At 45.7% G+C, this 22,135-nt stretch overlaps 1 protein-coding gene across 1 annotated transcript; it reads left to right on the top strand.

The window, feature by feature from the left end:
• The first annotated feature begins 72 nt into the window (after window positions 1–72).
• RpS23 (ribosomal protein S23) lies at window positions 73–16,140 on the top strand. Its single transcript, XM_075695175.1, has 4 exons — window positions 73–150; window positions 668–827; window positions 3,348–3,468; window positions 15,967–16,140. Exons 1-4 carry the CDS (start codon window positions 147–149, stop codon window positions 16,111–16,113), a joined length of 432 nt encoding a protein of 143 aa, XP_075551290.1. The 5' UTR covers window positions 73–146; the 3' UTR covers window positions 16,114–16,140.
• Window positions 16,141–22,135: the final 5,995 nt, after the last annotated feature.

The following is a 22,135-nucleotide window of genomic DNA, read 5'->3' as shown; positions in this document are numbered from 1 at the left end:
TCTACATAGTTTATACAAGTAATTTATTCAATTAACTGCACAACGTTTTAGTAATAAATAAGTTGATTTACTTGTTTAATTTTAGCTCAGGAATTGTCCACTGCGGGCCTTCCTTTCGTTATTCGTCGCGTAAGCCTCACACAGACATGGGTAAGCGCTCGCAATATTTTTAATATTCTGTGTGAAATAATTGCTTAGCTTCCGTGTATTGCGCCTGTAGAGAGAAAGTAATGCTCACTTTTTCTAATTTTATGACAAGCAAGCTCGGCTGATGCGTACTGAAGTTGACAAAGCTAGTTTACGGCATGCCGTCATGCGGCGAGCCGACATGGCGGAACATGTTACACGTGCAGCGTTGAAAACTCTGCTGCGATTGACAGCCTGTAGTGATTCACCCATCTTTACGTAATTGAAACTACCCGTTTGATATGGCTAACGAAACGTATTATCGTGGCAGGCTGTTGGTGGCACCGCTGCAGACGTATTGCTGCTTTAGTGTTAACCAAGGCGGGCTTCAATTGGACTTCGATAGGTGGTAGACCGTAGAAAGGCGTCGTTTATTAAAAGACGAGAGTGACTTTCATCCTGTGGTATTCGATCGCAGAATTTGGCACCGTGCTACTTGTGTTATATGCCCGTTGGTGCTCACTGTTATGTGCTTGTCCAGGCAAGCCTCGTGGATTGCGGACGGCGCGTAAGCACCGCAGCCATCGCCGTGACCAGCGGTGGCACGACAAGGACTACAAGAAGGCCCATCTGGGTACCCGCTGGAAGGCTAACCCTTTCGGAGGCGCTTCGCACGCTAAGGGCATTGTGCTCGAGAAAGTGTAAGTGCCCCCCTTCCGAGTCCTGCGGCGGCGTCCCACGCGCCGCGCATGCAGTTGTGCATGCGCACGTTTCAGCACGTCGTGTTGGCAGCTTTAGATGAGCTACGCGAATGCGACATACTATTTTCTGGGACAGCGTCACTCGAATGAATGACCCCATTGCAGCGCCGCAACGGTGAGTTCGGGGAACCCATCGGACGCGGTGTCCCATTGGGAAACTTCCAGCGTTTCATACGTTTGCAGGCCTGCCGGGTCTTCTAGGCAAAGTTCCACCTCGACATTAGGGAGATTCCTAATAGAATTAAAGGACGTTTTGGTGTGCAGCAGGACCAAAGAAGCCAAGTAGTGTGTATGTTTCTGAGTACGCTATTTCGAAGACTCGCTGCGTGTTCAATCCCTGGCCACGTTTCGATAAAGGCGGTATGGAAAGACGCTCCTGTAGAGTGCTTTGTGGGCAGATTGAAGAACTGCAGGTAGTCAAACATAATGTGGAGGTCCCCTCACTACAACATTAGAAGGTAACATAGAAGCCCCCACTAATGAGCCCTCCCCCAGCACTGACACAACCATTGCAGCCTGTGCTGCTTTGGAACGTTGAGCTCCACAAGTCACATCAAATTAGTTCTGAAGCAACAGAGAAATCGAGCTTTGTGGGCTTTACAGTACACTGTATAGGATAAGTGCATATGATGTATACAGGCTCTTGATTTATTCCGAGCTGCATGGTGTGGTTTAGACCTGTCTCACACAGGCTAATAGAAATGACTCATTCTTTAATGCCTTAAGTTCCCTAATGACATTTTTTGGCAAAGTTGCCACGTATCCGAATATTCGAAATGTTGATGGTAGTGTCCTCTGAAATGGCAATTTAGAGTACTAATTAAAAACTAAGTATGCACTTACAAGTTCAAGCTGCCGCCACGAATAGTGAACTGTAAAAATAAACATACCATGGTTTTGTTACTTTGCATTGCTGTCATTTACAATGTTGCAACCTACCATCACAACTTTGGCCACTGCATGCCAAATCCAAAGCCGAGAAATGAAATTGCACCTGCTGTGTGGAAGCCGTTTCAATGCTGACCTATGGAAGTTAGACGAGTACATCCCCTAGCAGGAGCATTCAACTGTTGGTTAATTCAACCCTGATGGGACCAGCGAAATTCATCTACTTGTCCAGTGGATCAAATTAAAGATGCAGAAAAACACACCTTGCTGATTAATTTGCCAGTAAATCTGCTTGATTTGCCTGAACGAGTTCACCAGGCACTGCGTTTTGGTATTCGTTACAGTGGGGCTGTAATGGTGCAGGGCTGGTTTGAGATTTTGTTGCACCTCCTCTACTGTTGGGGCCAAACTGGTACAAATGTACAGGTGCAAAGCCGCAGCACAGCATATGTACAAAATGCCACTAAAACCCAGCTTATGTGTGTTTGCTGTGTTTACACAAGCGCGGGATGTATTTACGCCTCTGAAGCTGGTCACACCTGCGGTTCGGGACACATCAAACTCGCGCACTTGGTGCACATCGGTTGGACAAAACACGACGCGTGCACCTGTGTCTTCACCTCAGCATTCTTTCTGACTGTCTTGTTGTGCCGGACGCAGAAATCGAGCTGCACTTTTTAGAACTAACCGCCGTTCACTGGTTCGTAGTGGTGCAGGCAAATCGAACAGACCTACTGGTATCTGCCCGATCCTAACATGTCTCCAAATCAGACACGTGCCTACTTTCTGTGTGTCTAAACTAGAAAAATAAAGTAGAAATGACATTAAAGCTCCTAAAGAAAGTAGAAATCGAATGTGCACCTGATTTTTTTTGTAAGAACAGGCAAGGCTTCAATATGCGTTCCACAATGGAGACTGGGTTCCTTAAGTCAGCTTTGTTGCAATACAGCCTTGGTATGCAGTAAAGCATGGAATTCTTTTGTATTTTGATTACATTGTGCATGCAATTGGGTGAAAAGGCACCATGCATGGCGGTCAAGTGCTGGCCAAGACCTTCGGTTGGAATCAAATTAAAAGATGTGTGCTGCACTTAGAGTTACAGGATGGGTGCCATAGGTAGGGAAGCACAGTTGAGGATGGCAGAAAACTAGGTGGAGTGATGGAATTGGGAAATTCGTATGCACAAGTTGGATGGAATCGGCTAGCGCAAGACATGAGTAATTGGAGATCGCAGGGAAAGGCCTTTGTCCTGCAGTAGACATGAAAATAGGCTGATGATGACTCGATGAAAGTTATTTCGTCAGTTATTTTTTACATGACAGATGCTGTTTCAGTACTTTTAAACTCTGCGAGCTATGGTGTGGAGAGTATGCATTTCTCAGGGGAATGAGTTCTGGTCGACACGTTATATAATGAATTACATTAAGGCTCATAATGTTAGGTTTTTCCTTGGGGCATAATGTAGATCAAATGAAGATATATGGCATTAACGGGTTAATGTCATGTACTCTGTTTGTGTAGCATGGGGATTAGACATTTGCGACGTGTGTTTCCTTCTTCCCCCTGCCGCAGTGGTGTTGAGGCCAAGCAGCCCAACTCTGCCATCCGGAAGTGCGTCCGAGTACAGCTCATCAAGAACGGCAAGAAGATCACCGCCTTCGTGCCCCGGGACGGTTGCCTAAACTACATTGAGGTGAGTGCTGCCAGTCCCTTGATCCCTTGTACTAGGTTGTGCTACCAGGGACAGCAATCTTACCCCACTCAGAGGGTGACATTTCTGCCAGTCTTATGGCACTGTCACTCTTTGTAGGTGTGTGAGGATGGCTGATATTTTGGACAGCACACAGTGCACCAGTCCGCATGCACAGCAGTTGTAAATTGAGACTATGAAAAAAAGAATAGGCAAAGGTTTCGTTTCGGTACATTGTCAAAGCCTCCTCTAAACCAAAAGTAGAAGAGGACACTTTTTTAACATAGTTTGTCATTAAGCCATAAAACAATGTTTAATGTGAGAATGGAAAGTAGTGAACTGCAGGGCTTGTTGCCGATCGAGAGTGGTACGTGTAAAAGTGCTCACGCTGGAACCTCATTTTGTTGATAACATACCCCAAATTACAATTTCGGCCTTGCTTAATAATGCATGTATTGGCAATGCCAACAAGGCAATTCACTACAGAGGCACTCGCAGCCAGTAGCTCACTGCGTGAATGCTCAAGCGCTCCATCTTAGCCACATCCAAGGGGCAACAGCAGAGTTCCAAATTAATGTCGTTAGTAATTGTCAGAAACATATTGATTTACAGAGGAGCTTTAAGGAAATTCTGGGTCATATGAGAATGCCTGCAGTGTGCCAAGCAACCATCTAGCCAAATGCGAACATAGTTGCAGGTTTGCTCTTGTCTGGAGTCGCATGGTCTCGTCCGACATGCATACGCAGAAATTCCTGTAACATAACGCTGGAGCGGTGCTGAGAACCTGAGCATAGCACGACAAAAAGAAAATGGTTTCTTGTGTTGTCAAGTTTGGCCTGAATTTCAATTTCTGTATTTGTGTGTGGGCATGAAACGCAATGACCATTGGCAGGGGAACGTGAATTTCGCTTGAAATAAATGTCTTCCATGTTCATTTGCATGAATATTGAGATTTATTCTACATTTCAATGTCTGCTATTGCGGCAAGACTCAACATGTGGTTTAAGTTAAACATTGGTTCGTGTAACCTGCACCCCGAATTACAACAGCCTGGAAAGAAAAAAGAATTTGCATATACAGTCAAAGTTCGATTTTTCGGTCTCCCTAGGAGTCGCGAGAACGTCCGAAAAATTTCGCAATCTGAAAAAACAAATGCGTGCCTTTTACTGCCCATGTGGGCTCAAATCACCCCAGGCACATCCCAAATAGCCTTAAGAGGAAGCTTTAGCTCGGGCCCAACTCCGACGCGGCCTATTCAAATACATGTAAAACGCAAAAACGTTTTTATGAGATAACCCCTGGACCAATTTTGATGAAATTTGTCGCGTTTGAAAGAGAAAGTTAAATTCTAGTGACTGTTGGAAGCGGAATTTCGATTTAGGGCTTGAAATTTCTTAAAAAGATTTTCAAATATGTGACCGTTAGAAAAAAATAGAATCGCGAAGTTTACAAATTCATAGCTTTGCATCAAGAACTGATATCGCGGATCTGTAAACGACATTCATTAGATCATTCAAAGCGGACAAATTCAATATGTCATTTTACATCTTACGTGAATTTGTTACGCTGGTTACAATGGTTTTGCAAAAGTTGTATTTCCCTATGATTAATTTTTTATATATTCATGTGTAACATATCAATTTTGTCCGCTTTAGATGTACTATTAGATGCAATTCACAGAATTGTATTATCATTTTTAGTGGTTAAGTTACAGAGTTGTAAACTTGATAGTTTCGTTTTCTGAAAATTTCCGATTTTTGCCAATTTTTAATAAAAAATTGACAATCTAATTCGAAAATTCGAAACCAACAGTCACTACATTTTAAGTTTGTCTTTTAAATGCAACAAACCTCGTCAAATTTGGTGCAGTGGTTGCCGAGAAAAACGAATTCTCCTTTTACATGTATTTAGATAGGAGCACTCGAGCTAAAGCTTCCTCTTAAAGGCCGGCCAGTACCCTTATTAGGTGTAACGGTGCTTGTACTAAAGTCAACGACCGATTTTTCGGACCCTCTAGGGAACGTAGAAACGTCCGAAAATTCAGGCAGTCCGAAAAAATGAATGCATGCAAAAAAAACTCACTTTTTCTTTTTTTTTTATCGGATCTTGAGGTAAAGGGCGAAGTACCAGGATTCCGAAACCCTGCCAAAGCATCAGTGAAGCGGCTATAAAAAGAGGCGTTCAAAAACTGTGTATGCAGCAGACTGCCGGTTTATTATGTACATTGCATTGTTGGGCAGCCGGTGTTATTGCTGCAGTGGCTTAAAGAACTTGTTGATTGTTGTTTGGACGGCGTTCCGGTTGCATGCGATCATATTCGCCTCGATCTGAGCAAGGGTCATGTCAGCACTGTACAACGATGAGAGTCAACAGTGCACGCGTCAACTCGGCGCTTGTAGTCGGCGCAGGCATTGGCTCCTCATTTTCAACATCGGAGTCTTCTGAATCCCTCACAACCTGACGGACTATTTCCTCGTCAGTCAGTTCTGCGCAGAAGTCGAGCTCGTTGTCAGCGTCGACAAACTGTTCGAAAGTTATTTCCGTAGGTATGGAAACTACAGCAGAGTGGAGGTCGTTGATCACGTCGTCTATGGGCGCCGAACTCCTTGCTCACGCCAGCCTGGGATCGGCCGCTCACGACTTGCTTAATAATGGCAGTTTTCTTCTCCATCGTTAACCGACGGTACTGCTTTCCGCGCTTCGGTGCCATCGGCGAGGACGACGAAGACGGAGTGGGGGCCATCCAAGGCAAGCGAAATCCTCAAGTTGCGAACAGTGGAGCTTGCTGACGAGCGTCGAAGCACCTAGGCCTAGCGTCGCAGAGCACGCTTGCACAGCACAACCACACACCACGCTAGCCAAAACGTGGCCGGCGTAAACAAACGAAATGGCGCCGCTCCGGAAACTCCGCCGGAGGCGGAAGTGCGGCGATAAACATAGCCAGCGTGGCCAGACCAAATTGGTGTGTGACGGCTAGATTCGGCTAGTTGTGGTTCAAAGCGGTGATATGCTACGGCTGCAAGTCGATTTCCTTCGCAAGGGCGCTGCGCGAGGAGCCAAAGGACCTTCCGTCACGTCAAAAAGTCCGGAAAATTGGGCGGCGGGCAGTTCGAGCGTCCGAAACTTCAGATGTCCTTATACATTGATTCTATGGGGCTCGTGGCGGTGCCGCGAAGACGTCCGAAATATCAGGCATGTCCGAAAATTTGGGCGTCCGAAAATTCGGTTGTTGACTGTATAACAGGAGACAGCGGGTCGATGTATGTATAATTTAAGGATACATACTGTGTCCTGTGACAATTGCCCCTTCCCACTCTTGGCATGCTTCACCGCGATTCTTTGCTTATGCTTCACCATGTAACATTGCTGGATTGAGGGAAAACTGACATTCGGGAACTGGTGTTATGCAACACGTCACTGCGGTATGCAACACGTTGCTAGGCCTAGCGTTGGCGTGGTGCTAGCTATGACTGCTGGTGGATGTGCAGGCGAGAGCGCCTGTTCGAGGCAGCAAGATAATTGAAATGGTGGTGTGGTGGCTTTGATCAGGGCCATTTCAGACCTGCGGTCATCGCAAAAAGTCCGGAAAAGCGGATGGTGAAGGGTTTTTGCATCAGAAATTTCAAACGTTCTTACACATTGACTCTATGGGGTACTTGGCGGTGCCACGAAAGTGTCCAAATTATCGGGCATGTCCAAAAGTAGGGCGTCCGGAAAATCAGTCATTGACTGTATGACCTGTGGAAATAACTGCGTACAACAACGCTCGCATCTTCTGAAGAACGGTCTCTATTCGTGGGTGTATGACAACCACGTCGTTTCTTCGTCCAGCAGCTTTGTTCCCGCTTCAGCGATGCTGATACAGCTGGATCCGCATGATGAACATGATCCTTGATGAATCAGTCACGTGACATGTGACCTGGCTCTGATCACTTCGCTGCTATCATTGACATGACAGAAGGTGACAGTACGGATGGAGCAGCCCTTGCATGGGCAGTGGTGACTGAGCAAACGCAACCAAGCCAAAAATCGCCATGGCGATTTGGTTCTCTGCCGTACGGCAAAGTGCTTCACATAGACCGAGGAAGCATCACAGGAATAGGGGACGTACGAATTCATAAATTGGGGAAAAGCATGAAAGGCGACACAGAAGAGACACATAGCAACCACATGCAGCGCTAACAACTGGCTTTAGTGAAACAAAGGACATGCACATAAATGTGCTAGAGCGCATCGTCAATATCATAAAAACTAACGAAAGTGAACATATGCGATGGTCACCCTTGCATGATTTGTGCGCATGGCAATAACGGGTCTCTTCAAAAGTTAGCTGATAAATACACAATTTCTTTATCACACAGTAAAGCAGATGGCACGGTTACATTTATCGTTCAATACTGAAGCTCTGTAGGCTTCGATGATTTGCTGAATGATTTTTTTTGTTTTTGGCTAATGTGTAACATTCTTCTGATTCAGAGCGGCACCCACACTGCTTACAGTGACCACTCAGGTGGCCACCAAAGGCTTTAGTTACATTGTAATGTTGTTCATGAAATCCTCTAATTTAAACAATGGCTGCTCTGACCGACGTACACTTTCCTACGTTTCAGAGGGTTTCGGTATACCACATTTATGATACATGGAACAAATGGTGACAGGTGACCTGGGTCTTTGGGACCGAAAATCTGCCCCAAATTCGAATTTTCAGTTTTTATTTTCCGCATTGCTGGCGTATTTCCGCGCCTACCACCGAAATTTGGTTACAAAATACCGCGTAGTTCTTCATTATCGTGATCTAAAGGTGCGAATCCGCAAGTGTTGCCCTTCAAATTGGAGACAAATCGCACCCAATTTTCGTCGTGCGTAACTCGATAACTATGCAATCTGCCAGTGCCATTTTCGTATCATTTGAAAGCTCACATTTCTGGCTCTCTTTATTCATCAGTCGACAACATTGCCGCCGCTATGGTCACGAAAAAACAACAGAAAAAGAAATCCGCAGCACACGCTATTATTGGCCGGTTTGAGCATATGACCAATATGGTGAGTCATGGTTGACTCCAAGGACCACAAGTGCTGCGACAACGAAAACAGCCACCATTTTGTCTTAGTCTCGCGACTGCAACGCTGGATATGCTGGAGGTCCGACAAGGTTCCTTTCCATGAAATTTTACGGGCTGAAACGTACGAGACACAATGAACTTCTGAAAGCGATTGCATCGTTGCAGTCGGCGTAGGATGCCCAGCAGCTCGTCGCCGAACGTCGACACCTCAACTGCTTTGCTGGATCACACATGTCCACACACTGGTTACACTTGCGTAAGAATTGAACATGGCTGTCGTAACTGAAGAGGAAGTGGATAAGATAAGAGCACATGAGAAAGCTGCACTCGACAAGATTGCATCTACGACGGCGACGGAGCGAAAGATTCGGCGTTTTGTTGAAGGTCCGACAGCCGATAGTGCAACAGCCTCAGTCACGAAGCCCGCTACTCCGTACATTGTCGTCGGACTTGCAGCAATGAACAATCTTCTCTGCGTTTTCTTGCATAATACTTACGATGGTTCTGCATAGCTGGTGCGGAGCGATAAGGATTACGGCCTGGCTACTGAACTGACTGTGGTTTGCGAGATCTGCCGTGAAGCTGCGTCAGGGTGGAGCTCACGGGGAATTGAGGGCCTGAAAACGTGTAATCCTTTGAAGTGAACGTACTAGCAGTGCGTGCTATGTGATCAATAGGCAACGGTCAAACGGCCATGAATTATACCTAGTGCCCACTGATGGCCTTTGGTGCCGTTTTTTTCAAACTATCTTTCAGTATATCAGTTGTGAAATGTTTTGTTGTTTTCTCAAAACCACAAATTTGTTGATGATGCCATATTGGAGGTGCATTATCTCCCCTTCTACTTGTGCTATCACTGTTATTGTTTTTTCCAGAAAGCCGAAACTGCGTAGAGTAATAAGCGAAATAACGTTGAATTTATTATAAAATTTTAAAATAATGTTTCTTTTTTTTTAGCAGTTAGATGGATTTCGGTCGCTGAAGTTTGAAATGTTCTCATTTGATATTAAATTCAGTTAAAACACCATACTTCCTTATTTGCACTCTTTGTTAGTTTCATACCATTTTCGTATGTCAATATTTATTATGCCATGTTTGGTAGATAGCTCACCTCCAAGCAAATTATGCAATAAAGCTGAATTTCTTCAATTTTTAGAGAGTGATTTACTCTGCAAGAAAACTGGATGTGTATTTAAAGCTAGCACATTCAAATACATAAACTCAGCAAGTTTCATCAAAATCGACGAAGCATTTAAAATGTTTTCAGGCACAGGGTTTCTGACCCACGTCCCCCCTTAACGGGGGACGGGGTCATTAGGCCTAAAAAAGAAAATAAATTGAACTTTCTAAACTTGCATTTTTTGATTCTGCACCTTTTATTCTCTTGATCTGTCAGGTTTTATCTCGTGTATTGGTATTTAAACCGTAATATATTAATTTCAGAACTATAGGGTGGGTGATTCGTTTGTTTCCTTGATTTTCTCAAAATGCTAACTTTGCACAACCAGCAAGACATTTACTGTGACATATAAGTAGCTGTCACGGATAGAATAATTTTTGCAGCATAGAATAATTTTTGAAGCTAGATGTTGGAGCACAAAACACAGGAGGCAGTTTTTAAGCTTTTAAATTTTGTTCTAGTGTGACCAATGCATGACAGTGATCATATGAGTGCTCAGTGTACCATAAAGCAAGAATAGTGACCCAATCATAAAAGTACCTCCATTGTTGAGTCTTGTGCCTTTGATACACGTCATCTGTATATTTGTCCGTCTTAATAAGAACAAAAGACATTGTTTCTTTAATTATTTGAAGTAGTCAGTCTGCAGGAATAACTGCATTTTTAGAATGAGGAGAAGGAACTAAACAACCATGCCAACTTTTATCAAGTTTGGCTCATATGTAGGGAAGTATAGTCCAAATCACCATGTCCCCCCAAAAAGAACTCCAACATCAGCTGGCATGCTTGCCTGTCCGCTTCAGATTATGTGAAAAGGTATGAAAGTAAGGTATTGCGGGGGTTTCGAAAAACTGCTTTTGGTTTTCTATATTGTTTTTTTGATCTTGCAACTCTCATCTCCCCTTACGTCAATCAAGGCAGGGCACTTTCGTGTCCTTATATTCAGCTTCTGTTCTGTCGCACAGAATCGGATATGGTGCACTGCCGCCAGCAACCCTTTCCATCGGGACGTTTCGGTTTTTGTCATTGTGAAAAAACAAGCACGAACGAGACCAAACAAAGCCAACCAAAACAAGCGCGAGCGAGAACTGACATGAGCACACGATGGTGCGAAACAAGCGGTCGGGTGGGTCCGCATGACACCAGTTTCCCACGCATAGTCGCTGTAGGGGCTGCTGCTGTTGGTCTCCTCTACTTGGGTCTCGCCTCCACGGCGAGCTGCTAAAAATTGGCGCAGGACAGATCCTCCTGCGGCACGCATTTTGCCGCTAGAGTGGCCAGGGCATTACTGCGCAACGAAGAAACGGTGGCCTTGCCACTTGCGAGAGAATGAAATTTCCGCAACAGTTTTTTTTTTAATTGCTTGCGCCGTTGAGGGCCTCTCCTAAGCTTTGCCTCTGTGGTGGGGTCAGAGCAATGCTGGTTAGAGGCGTTGTCATGCAATTTCGCACACTGCTGAGAGCATTTTTGGAACGTGGTATGTTTGAATTAGCCATCGCTACTGCTTGCGCGTTCGAATTACTGGGTATTTCACCCATTGGAATACACATAATTGACGGGAACATGGTATCAGTTGAAATAACCGGGAAGTTCGAATTAACGAGATTCGACTGTGCAAAGTCCTCACCGTTCACACGAACACCTTCGTCAACTTTCGGGCTGCAGCCGCCGCGGGCACCACCTTCATTTGAGAGCCCTGCCACGTTTTGTTATGAAGTTCACGGTGAGAGATATCCTTTGTAGCAAAAATATAGTTCAGCGTTGTTTGACGGTTCCCAGTGCTTACCATCGCACAGGCAGCCAGAATGTTCACAATGAAGGGGCGGATTGTTTTGTTCTTCCTCACGTACGGCGAGCTCCATGGAGAAGCAACATTGCTGCAATTCTTGCAAGTGACAAGCTTCGTGGCAAGGCTGCCTTCTCACTCTTTGTCAGAAGTTGTGCCGCCGCCACACCACTTTACCCACGTAAACAAGGCGCTTATTGCTTCCGCACTCGCAAGAAGAAAAAAATGCGCCTCCATCTTCGCCGGCCTGGCAGCACTGTTGTGTGTGCACATAAACAAGTCTAATTTGCGTTTCGTCACTGAAGCTGTAGCGAGTTGTTTGTTTTTCTTCTGCTGGCCTCTGCTGTTGGAGTAGTTGCTCTGGCTGTGCCATTTTCGTGTCGTGCTGAACACAGCTCTTGTGACCTCTACAAGCAGGTGAACCTGGCAAGCCTGTTAGACCTATGTCACTCTCGGCAGGTGCGGTGCATTCCTTGTTGCTTGAAGCCACTGGCGGGTGATCATTGCTCTCTTCGGCGGGTTCAGAGCGCTTATCAAAGTTGTAGCATGCTCGTTTCTTTTTAGTGCCGACCTTGTTCGGAGTTGCAAGCTTTCGTTAAAAGAGTCCGGCGGTGCACACCAGCTGCTCTCGCTCAATGCGTTGTGTACTTTGCTTTTTGGGCACGCCCGCGAACCAAAGCAGATGGCGCTTGCTGCCTGCGCCAATCATAGGGCACCTATTCTTCATGTGTACTGAATGAGCGAATGGGCTTGTGTGGTACTTCTTTTTGGCACGGAATGTCTACCTAGCAAATACGCGGGAAACTGAATAAGGGGTTTTTTGAAGTGACCAAGAGGGCTGCAATAGCATGTGTCATTCAGCAGCAGTGCGGGACAGAAACGGCCCGTTTTAGTGCTTTTTTTTTTCTGTCAAAATATAGCTTGCGGTGGTGATGTAAATTGACATTGTGGCCAAAACATCTGTTCAAGATGCGAGGAACTTGGTTAGCACGTGCTGTAGTGGCTGTATATTATGAAAGTAACATCTTCAGAAATTGACGTTTTTCGTAATTTCTTGGTTTCTAGGACCTGTGACCTCCGTGTGCTAAGAAAGAGATGAAGCACAAACCTGAAATGCACAGGATAGGCGCACAGTCCTATGCAGCCTCAGTTGCCACAGTACTCTGTCAGATCTGGGCACAGTCTGTGCAGAATATGATACTGACTTTAATATTGAATTTCTGTATAACATGAAAACCCTACACCGATGAACTTTTTATTTAATTTTCAGGGATTTGCACTTCCGAAAATGCAATCATTGTTAGTGTGGCTGGTACAAGTTCTTAATGCTGCTTTCGAGCAGTGACACAACTCATTGAGTCTCAAAAGGCTCAACTGTAGAATCTGCCGTGTGACAGAGGAGAAAGCTTTAGCATGGGGCCGACTCAGATTTTTCTACTCAAATAGATGTAAAATGTAGAAATGATCTCATGAAATAATTGCTTAACTGATTCGAATGAAATATCTTGCATTTGGGAAACTTAAATTCCAGCTACTGAGTCCTCACAAATTATAGTTCATTTGAGAGCAGTCTGTAGTAAACCAGTTTTGTCTGTTCTAGATGGCCTAACAAGGTGTAGTCGAAAGAATTAGCAGTATGTTATTACTTAGCCACAGTTGAAATTTTGTACTTTAGTTTTTTATAACAATTTTGTTGAAAAAAATGTGTGCTACATGAGAGGTTTGCTTTCTACAGACATCAGATTTTTGCTTTTCATTGAAATGCAGGTAACTTCACCAAATTGGGTGCACTGGATGCCGAGCTGAACAATTTCTTTATTCCCGGCTACAGTAAACCCTCGTTAACTCGAAGTTGTAAAATCCGGGAAAAATTTCGAGATAAGCAGAGTTTCGAGTTAAGCAAAATGCCAAAAATTTCAGTGACCGGGTCACTGAAAGCCAGTGACAACCAGCACTGCTAACAAACGCTCCACAGCACGAGGGGAGCTCTTGCAATAAACGCAAATTCCCAGGAAAAACTGAATTTTATTGTTTTGGAAAGAACTGGGTGATGCTTGCCTGCTTCGCGTTGGCATTCGGCGCGAGAAAAGCGTCCTCGAGCTGCTGAACGCACCGCATGAGCCGTTGTTCGCCGCCGCTGCATTCAACTTTGTTGCGGAGCAAACGTAGCAAGTTCCTTGTTTCTGCAGTTGTCGGCACTTCTCTAGGTGGTTCTTCGTCAGCGTGATCACCGTCGTTCACTGCCATTTCAACAATGTCGGCGTCCGACAACATTCCGGTAACGGGCACGTCCGACTCGTAGAGCGCGTACTCCTCAAAAGTGATTTCGCCGTCCTCGGCATCGCTGGCGCAGCCGGCAGCTTTGCGGACTTCGTCGCAAAGTTCATCGCAATCACTGAACTCGTCAGTGTCTGGCTCGAGCGATTTCTCGGCGCGCGAAAATCCTGCGTGCGCGAAACAATTGGCAATCGTCAATGGACGTACTTGTCGCCAGGCTTCAGCGATCAGGTGGACTGCACCGAGCAAATCTATTTCGTACTTCTTACCACTGTCGTAAGAGCACAAAATGCGGTGCAGGAGACTCTTCCTGTATAACTTGCGAGCCACCTCAATGACTCCTTGGTCCATAGGCTGGAGCACGGACGTCATATTAGCAGGCAGGAACTCCAGCGTGACCGCCTCCAAGTTGTTGATTTTTCCGTGGCCGGGGCAGTTGTCCACAACGAACAACACTTTCCGGCCGTCCCTTGCCATTTTGCGGTCAAGAGCACGTACATACTCCTCAAAGAGCGCTGCAGTCATCCAGGCCGTTTTATTGGCGCGGTAAGTCGCATCTCTCGGGAGCCGTGCATTTCGGAAGCACCTTGGATTGAGCGACTTACCGATAACAAGCAGCGGCAGTTTTTCATCGCCGGTGGAGTTGGCTCCGAAAAGTATCGTCACTCGGTCTTTGCGCTGCTTAGCGCCTGAGCACGCTTCTCCCTTCGGCGTGTATGTGCGGCTAGGCAGCATCTTATAGAACAGTGCTGCTTCGTCGAGGTTGAAAATGTCCTTGTCCGCGTAAGCCTTTTGCAGCTCAGCGAGGCGGTGGTTGCGCCAGGTGTCTGCAGCCCCTTCATCAACAGTGCCGCTTTCGCCGTGGATAGGCTTTGAGGCTACGTTATTTCTTTTTTTAAATCGTTCAAACCAGCCATTGCTGCAACTGAAGTCTGTGTGGCCCATCTGCAACGCCAGAGCGTCTGCCTTCTCCATCATCATTTGGGTTGTCACGGGAAGGTTGGCTGCCCTGACATTCCGGAGCCACAGCATGAGTGCTGCTTCGACGTCCGGGAATTTCGAGGCCCGAATCCGCTTCCGCTCGCTGGAAAAACTTTGCTCGAAGCCATCGAAGACCTTCTGCCGATTTTTTAAAACTGTCGATAGCGTCGACAAGGGGATGCCGAATTCTTTGGCGATGCTCGTTTTGGATCTTCCCGCTTTCTCCACTTCCTTGATTAGCGCGACTTTTTTCTCCAGCGTCAGAGACTTACACTGCTTGGGGCGGGACATCGTCGTCGTCCGTTGACCACACACCACACACACAACAAAAAAAAAAATCGCAGTCAACGCGTCGTGCGCACAGCGCGACGAAACAAAGAACAGAGTCGCACACGCACAATAACGTTCGCACGTGCGAAATGCGGTGGCGCGACTACCCGATAAAACCCATGAGCCCCCGTGCGCAAGCGGCGCACACCACGTGACTGCTTCCAAGGTTACTTGACGTGGTTGACGGAAAACGGCTGCATCCGCGGGAATTTTGTATTCGCCCTTAGATCGTGACCGCGTTCGGCACTTTAGTAGGAACCAAGCGCTCGCTCGGAGCCTTTATCACCTTTTGGTAACGGCCTTTGCCTTCAGCCGTCCCGGTTGAAATTTCGAGATATCCGTATTACGCCCGCAAAATGCTTCGAGATAAACGGGTGCGAATACATAACGCCTATGGGTGGGGAAGGCGCGGCGTGGAAAACTTTCGACTTAACCGATATTTCGAGATATGCGAGTTCGTGTTAACGAGGGTTTACTGTATTTAGATTGGCACTCCCAAGCTAAAGCTTTCGCTTGTAATGGTTATGAGGTGCACATTGAGATAAAAACAGAATTAGTCAAGAGTGCAAATCAAGAAATAGGATGGAGAGATGAGCAGCTGGCACTATGGCAGGTATTGAAGCAGTTTAGTTGCTGGTGGGGATGCATTAGCTTTGAAATTGTGATACTATTGAGCAGCCACTGTGAAAAATGCTTTTGGTGCAATACTGGAACGTTGGTTTTTCTCTTGACACAATGGGACTTTCCGTTTTAATGTTTTGACTGGAACGAGTGTGGTTTGGTGAGTCACGCGATGTGTGTGCCAGCACGACACTGAAAATATGTAGGCAATGCACTCTGTTGTGTTAGCGTGCCTGAACCCAACACTGTTCTCTTCTGTGCAGGAGAACGACGAAGTCCTGGTGGCGGGCTTTGGTCGTAAGGGTCACGCTGTGGGTGACATTCCTGGTGTACGTTTCAAGGTGGTCAAGGTCGCCAACGTGTCCCTGCTCGCCCTGTACAAGGAGAAGAAGGAGCGACCACGCTCATAGGGCACAATAAACACCTCATACAGCTCATCCTAATGTGTGGCCTAGTCTCTTCATGACGTGGATTCTTTAACATTGAACCGATAACACCACATTCAGCATGCAGGGGTCTAGCCAGCCCCTTGCTGACAGTTATTGTCGTAGCCCTATACCTACCATGTGTTGGGTGTTCAAGGTATTTGAGAGCGCCACTCACTAGTGCCATAGAAACCAGCTGTTCATTATGTCTGTTTAGGTATGCAGCTTTGTATAAATTGACACCTCTGTCATGCATGTGGTGCACTTTTTTTCCACAGTGGCAGCGTATAGTTTGATGCAGGAAATGAAACATCATGCTGTCCTTGTTGTCCTGGTTGCAGACCACAGTGACTTGAAAATTTCCAACATCCTTTGTCTACAAAATTCAGAAAGAACTCGTGGTATCTGCGGTGAAGAAGGCGCACAGTCAGGTGTCAAGAGAACGCCCAATTTTTTCTAGCAGCTGCAAGTTACGATTGATGATCCAGGACAGTTGGACAGGACAGCTAAAGGTCAGAGTCAACTGTCAGGCTCACAGTGCACGAGGACTTGAGGTACCATTCCGGTTTCATGAGGAGAGGGCATTTCACATCCTATAAAACTACAGAACTGTCTGCTTGGATCCAAGAGGCTGCTGAGCAAGCTGAAGCACCCCGAGGAGTGTGGAGTGCATTTTTTTTTCCCCTCGGATGAAAAGAACTTGCCCAAGAGGCTAACCAGCATAGCAGCTGGCTGTGAAAGCCCTGAAATTTTTTTTTTTTTTGCCAATCGTGGACCAATCGTTTTACCAATTTGAATAGCTTTAGGTTATAGCACCCTAGCAGATGAATCTAAATGGCACATAAGGCAATGACAGTATAAACAGTACTGAAAAAAAAAAAACTGCATGTGTGAGGTTGGAAAAGTAAATTACAAAGGCTCTAAATTTCAGTATAAGAATGATGGTGGCTGCTGACAACGTAGGATATGCAATGTTGAACTGTACTATTATGTTGCCAGTGGGAATGGATACAAGTAGAAACATAAGCACAGGCACCCAACCAAGAAAAGTATCAAAAGTGTTAATCGTGCCAATAAGTAAATGTTGAGTAGACCAGATAAATACAGGATGAAAGAAAAGATATTTACGGGAGCACGTTTACAGGTGAACAAGCGCACTAAGAGGCGTGCAGCGACAAAAATGCTGTACAGGGCACTAAGCAGAATGTTCTATGGGAATTGCATTCCTTGGCAAAGATGTAGAATGAGGGCTAGTGTAAATGGTCGACTTGCTGCCACTACTCGAACTGGCAGCAGGCCTAGCTAGCAATAAGCAGTGAAGAAACGTGTTTGTCAGGTAAAGCAGCGCTGTATCTCGACTCACCATTTCTTGTTCTTGAGAATATTTGCTTGCAAAAATATGTAGAGCCAAAGAATTGAAATTTAGTCGCAGGCAAATTGTCGTAGGTTTATAAATTGTTATATAAATTGATTAGGTGTTCTTTTTACTTAAGGAAGCCTGACAGCAATTCAACTCTAATTGAATGGAACCCGATGTGCATACGCGTGCCTGCTAAATGGATTTGTAATAGTTCCTCCTCGGCATTAAGGTCAGAATTGCTCGCAAAATTGTGTACAGATTGCCTAGGATTCTTGGCACAAAAAGAGAAAATGCCATAGTTGTATCCGCACTAATCCTTGAACAAGCGGCAAAAGCGCTCCCACTTGCGATTTTGCACCTGCTTCTTGAAGAACGACTTTTGTCCTGAAAACCTTTATGTCCATGTAAAGTACATGTAATACATGAGGTGTGCCTCTCTTCGAAAGTTCAATGAGTTTATTATTGTGGCCCATGAAGTCGACACAAAAAGGCAATTTCCTGTAACTGGACAGTAATGGCTCGGGGCGATTCTTGTGTGCAAAGAACTCTTCAAAGTTAAAGAAACTAGGCAAAACTTTTTCACAGCTCAGTCATTGAACTGCTACGTGATACATGCTGTCTACGAACTAAGATCCTGTTGCCTTCAGAAATTTACGGGAGCGCCGGTTATTGAAACTGTGTGACCTAACATTAGGAGCTGAAACAAAGGTTCCCAAACGCGGTGTGCTGCAGGTACGCGGGCAAAGATCTTGTGTAAGCTATATGGGTCGGCTACGCTTGGGCGACGTCGATAAAGCTTCTGATGTGGGGGGTGGGGACCAGCCTGTCGGAACGTCACGCGCTCTTCACGCTATGGTCGCATGAAATTACCAATTCGTCAGCCCTGCCACGGACGAGGTGGTGTCGCGCGACCTTTTAACTGCAGTGAAACCGGCTCGCAGAAAGAAGCACAACAGCGCGATGTTTTTGTGGAGCGCCTCACTCGTTTCAGAGGCGTAGCGAGAGGGCATTGCGGGTGGAAAACGGCGTGCGGGCCAGCCGTCGTCATATAGGCTGCTGCCGGCCACGGGCCGGATAGGACGCCTTCGCGAGCCACGAGCCGTAGTTTGGAGAACCCTCTTCTAAAAAAAAAGGTCGCACTCTGTGTTCCAAGAGGCTAGATATCGTGGTTGTAAAATGCGCCCTGTTTACAGAGTTCCGGTGGCCTGTCGATTTCCCAAAGGACCATGAATGTCCACCTGATATCCAGAGAACAATTAGTGGACTTTCGGATGTCCTGCGGACATCCGCACATATCCGCCAGGTGTACTATGGATATCCATAGGAGCTTTTAGCTCGGGGTTTTCAATCTAAATACATGAGAAAGGAGAAATAATTGTTCTCGGCAACCACTGTTCCAAATTTTCTTGAACTTAAAAGAAAAGGTTGAAATCCAGTGACTCGGAAAGCATAACTTGACAAGCTGGCTATCAGATAGCTTGATACAGCTTCAGCAGGCGAGAAGCAGCTAGCGCTGTGTCAAGATATAGTTTAGACATACATAAGATGGCCAGTACTTGACGTCTCCAAGACATACGCTTCTACTCATTGTCAAGACAATTAGAAAAAAAGTCCAGGGCCTCAGCGAATTGGAGGGGGGATGGGGGAGGGGCGGCTCGCCAGAACACTTTAGTGAAGGAGGAAGGGGCGACACGATCAATTTTGTAAGCGCGGAAGTTGCCGACATGCTTCGTAAAAGGTGAGGGGATAGTTGTGTTGATAGGGCATCTCAAGCCCTTTGTAGTGTATTAGCACCTGTATGTGCTCCCCAAATGGAGCGCGCAGAAACTGATTTATAGATATCCTACGTACATATTTAAGTCCGCCCGTCCGCCGTTGAAATCTGGCGCCACATTATTGGCATGCTGCTACTTACAGCTAAAGCCCCTCCATCTTTCACTTTAAAACAAGTTTAATGCACAGGTACACTTTATTAACTGCCTTCTTTTTTTTACTTGCTCTTCTACATATTAAATTGCGCGCCCCATTTCCTGGCTGCAAGCCCCTCCATACACGTTTCCGCCGCGCCCGACCGCCGCGCCCGACAAGGGCGCGGCGGAAACCGGAGATCGCGAAGCTTGCAATTGGCATTGGTGGTTATGTAATTGACATGAGTCTGCCATGAAGGGTTAGAGGCAAATTTAACGCCTAGATATTTATAGCATGAAACATTTTCTAAAACACTGCGGTTAATAAGATATATGTGAACGCTAGTACAGTGAGCCTTATGGAAAACACGCAGTACCTTACATTTGCTAGCGTTAATTAAGTTGCATGTTCCATTTAGTGCACAAGGAGCAGACTTGATTAAGATCTTGTCGCAGAAGAATACTGTTGGTACTAGTGGAAATATTTCTGTAACTAACGCTGTCGTCAGCAAACAATTTAGTTTAGGATAAAATAGTATTAGGCAGGTCATGTAAATAAAGGTAAATGACCGGGGTAGTTGGAGAAGTATGGGAGAGGCCTTTGCCCTGCAGTGGGCGTAACCAGGCTGATGATGATGATGATGATGTAAATGAACAAAAAAAGGTCCAATACAGAGCCCTAAGGTAAATCAGAAGTTACAGGAGAATCTGAAGAATTACAAGTGTTAGCGGTAACAAACTGTGTTCTGTTAGTGAGGAAATGTTGAATCCACGCTAGTATATTGCAGTCAATGTTTAATTTACTTACCTTAAAGCAGAGTAACTTGTGAGAAACAAAATCGGAAGCTTTAGAAAAGTCCAAAAACATGCAATCTATACTAGTCCTTCATCCAGTGCTGCGAAAAAGTCATATGTAAAGGAATCAGGGTGTAGATGAGCCATATGTAAAAATACTGGAAGATATCTATAGCGGCTCCACAGCCACCGTAGTCTTCCATAAAGCAAGCAACAAAATCCCAATAAAGAAAGGCGTCAGGCAGGGAGATACGATATCTCCAATGCTATTCACAGCGTGTTTACAGGAGGTATTCAGAGACCTGGATTGGGAAGAATTGGGGATAAAAGTTAATGGAGAATACCTTAGTAACTTGCGATTCGCTGATCATATTGCCTTGCTTAGTAACTCAGGGGACCAATTGCAATGCATGCTCACTGACCTGGAGAGGCAAAGCAGAAGAGTGGGTCTAAAAATTAATATGCAGAAAACTAAAGTAATGCTTAACAGTCTCGGGAGAGAACAGCAATTTACAATAGGCAGCGAGGCACTGGAAGTCGTAAGGGAATACATCTACTTAGGGCAGGTAGTGATGGCGGATCCGGATCATGAGACGGAAATAATCAGAAGAATAAGAATGGGCTGGAGTGCGTTTGGCAGGCATTCCCAAATCATGAACAGCAGGTTGCCGTTATCCCTCAAGAGAAAAGTATATAATAGCTGTGTCTTACCAGTACTCACCTACGGGGCAGAAACCTGGAGGCTTATGAAAAGGGTTCTACTCAAATTGAGGACGACACAACGAGCTATGGAAAGAAGAATGATAGGTGTAACGTTAAGGGATAAGAAAAGAGCAGATTGGGTGAGGGAACAAACGCGAGTTAATGACATCTTAGTTGAAATCAAGAAAAAGAAATGGGCATGGGCAGGACATGTAATGAGGAGGGAAGATAACCGATGGTCATTAAGGGTTACGGACTGGATCCCAAGGGAAGGGAAGCGTAGCAGGGGGCGGCAGAAAGTCAGGTGGGCGGATGAGATTAAGAAGTTTGCAGGGACGGCATGGCCACAATTAGTACATGACCGGGGTTGTTGGAGAAGTATGGGAGAGGCCTTTGCCCTGCAGTGGGCGTAACCAGGCTGATGATGATGATGATGAAAGGAATTCAAGGAACGCATTTATTTCAAGGAGCTTTAAGGGCCCTTCAATCTTCTTTTCTGATTTCAATGGTTTTCAAGAATTTCAAGAGGTATATAAATCCTGAAATGACAATGCATGGTGTTGCGACACTGTTTGGGACAGCTGAACATCCGACTTGGTGCAAGCCTTCCCTGCTTCACAGATAGTAACCACAGTACTTTCAATACTTTCATTAGATGCTGTATTAAGCACTAGGTCATGCAGCTCAATAGCCACGTCTTGGAGCCTTTTTAGCATTCCAGTAACAGAAACAAGTTCGAGATTCCAGGTTGTTGTATCTGTTGATTATTGTAGCTCGATCTCATACAACTTTAGTGCGAGTCGCAAGAAACTCGGAGGCCCTGGTGTAGTAGCGATCATCATCATGATCAGCCTATTTATGTCCACTGCAGGATGAAGGCCTCTCCCTGCGATATCCAATTACCCCTGACCTGCGTCAACCGATTACCACTTGCGGCTGCAAATTTCCTCATTTCATTGCGCGACCTAGTTTTCCGCCATCCTTGGCTGCGCCTCTCCTCTTCGCACCCATTCTGTAACCATAATGGCACGCTGATTATCCATCCCACGCATTACATGGCCTGCCCAGCTACATTCTTTCTATTAAGAGGAAGCTTTAGCTCGGGCCCAACTCCGACGCGGCCTATTCAAATACATGTAAAACGCAAAAACGTTTTTATGAGATAACCCCTGGACCGATCTTGATGAAATTTGTTGCATTTGAAAGAGAAAGTTAAATTCTAGTGACTGTTTGAAGCGGAATT

Source organism: Dermacentor variabilis, chromosome 6 (assembly GCF_050947875.1).
Source record: "Dermacentor variabilis isolate Ectoservices chromosome 6, ASM5094787v1, whole genome shotgun sequence".
Lineage (NCBI taxonomy): Eukaryota > Metazoa > Arthropoda > Arachnida > Ixodida > Ixodidae > Dermacentor > Dermacentor variabilis.
Note: the sequence above shows the minus strand (reverse complement) of the source record. Positions and strands in the feature narration are given on the sequence as shown.

Excerpts from the sequence above, each read along its gene's own strand:
- RpS23 (XM_075695175.1), top strand. Across the intron at positions 828-3,347 it reads GGCATTGTGCTCGAGAAAGT|TGGTGTTGAGGCCAAGCAGC; the intron begins GTAAGTGCCCCC and ends CCCCTGCCGCAG. Across the intron at positions 3,469-15,966 it reads GTTGCCTAAACTACATTGAG|GAGAACGACGAAGTCCTGGT; the intron begins GTGAGTGCTGCC and ends TCTTCTGTGCAG.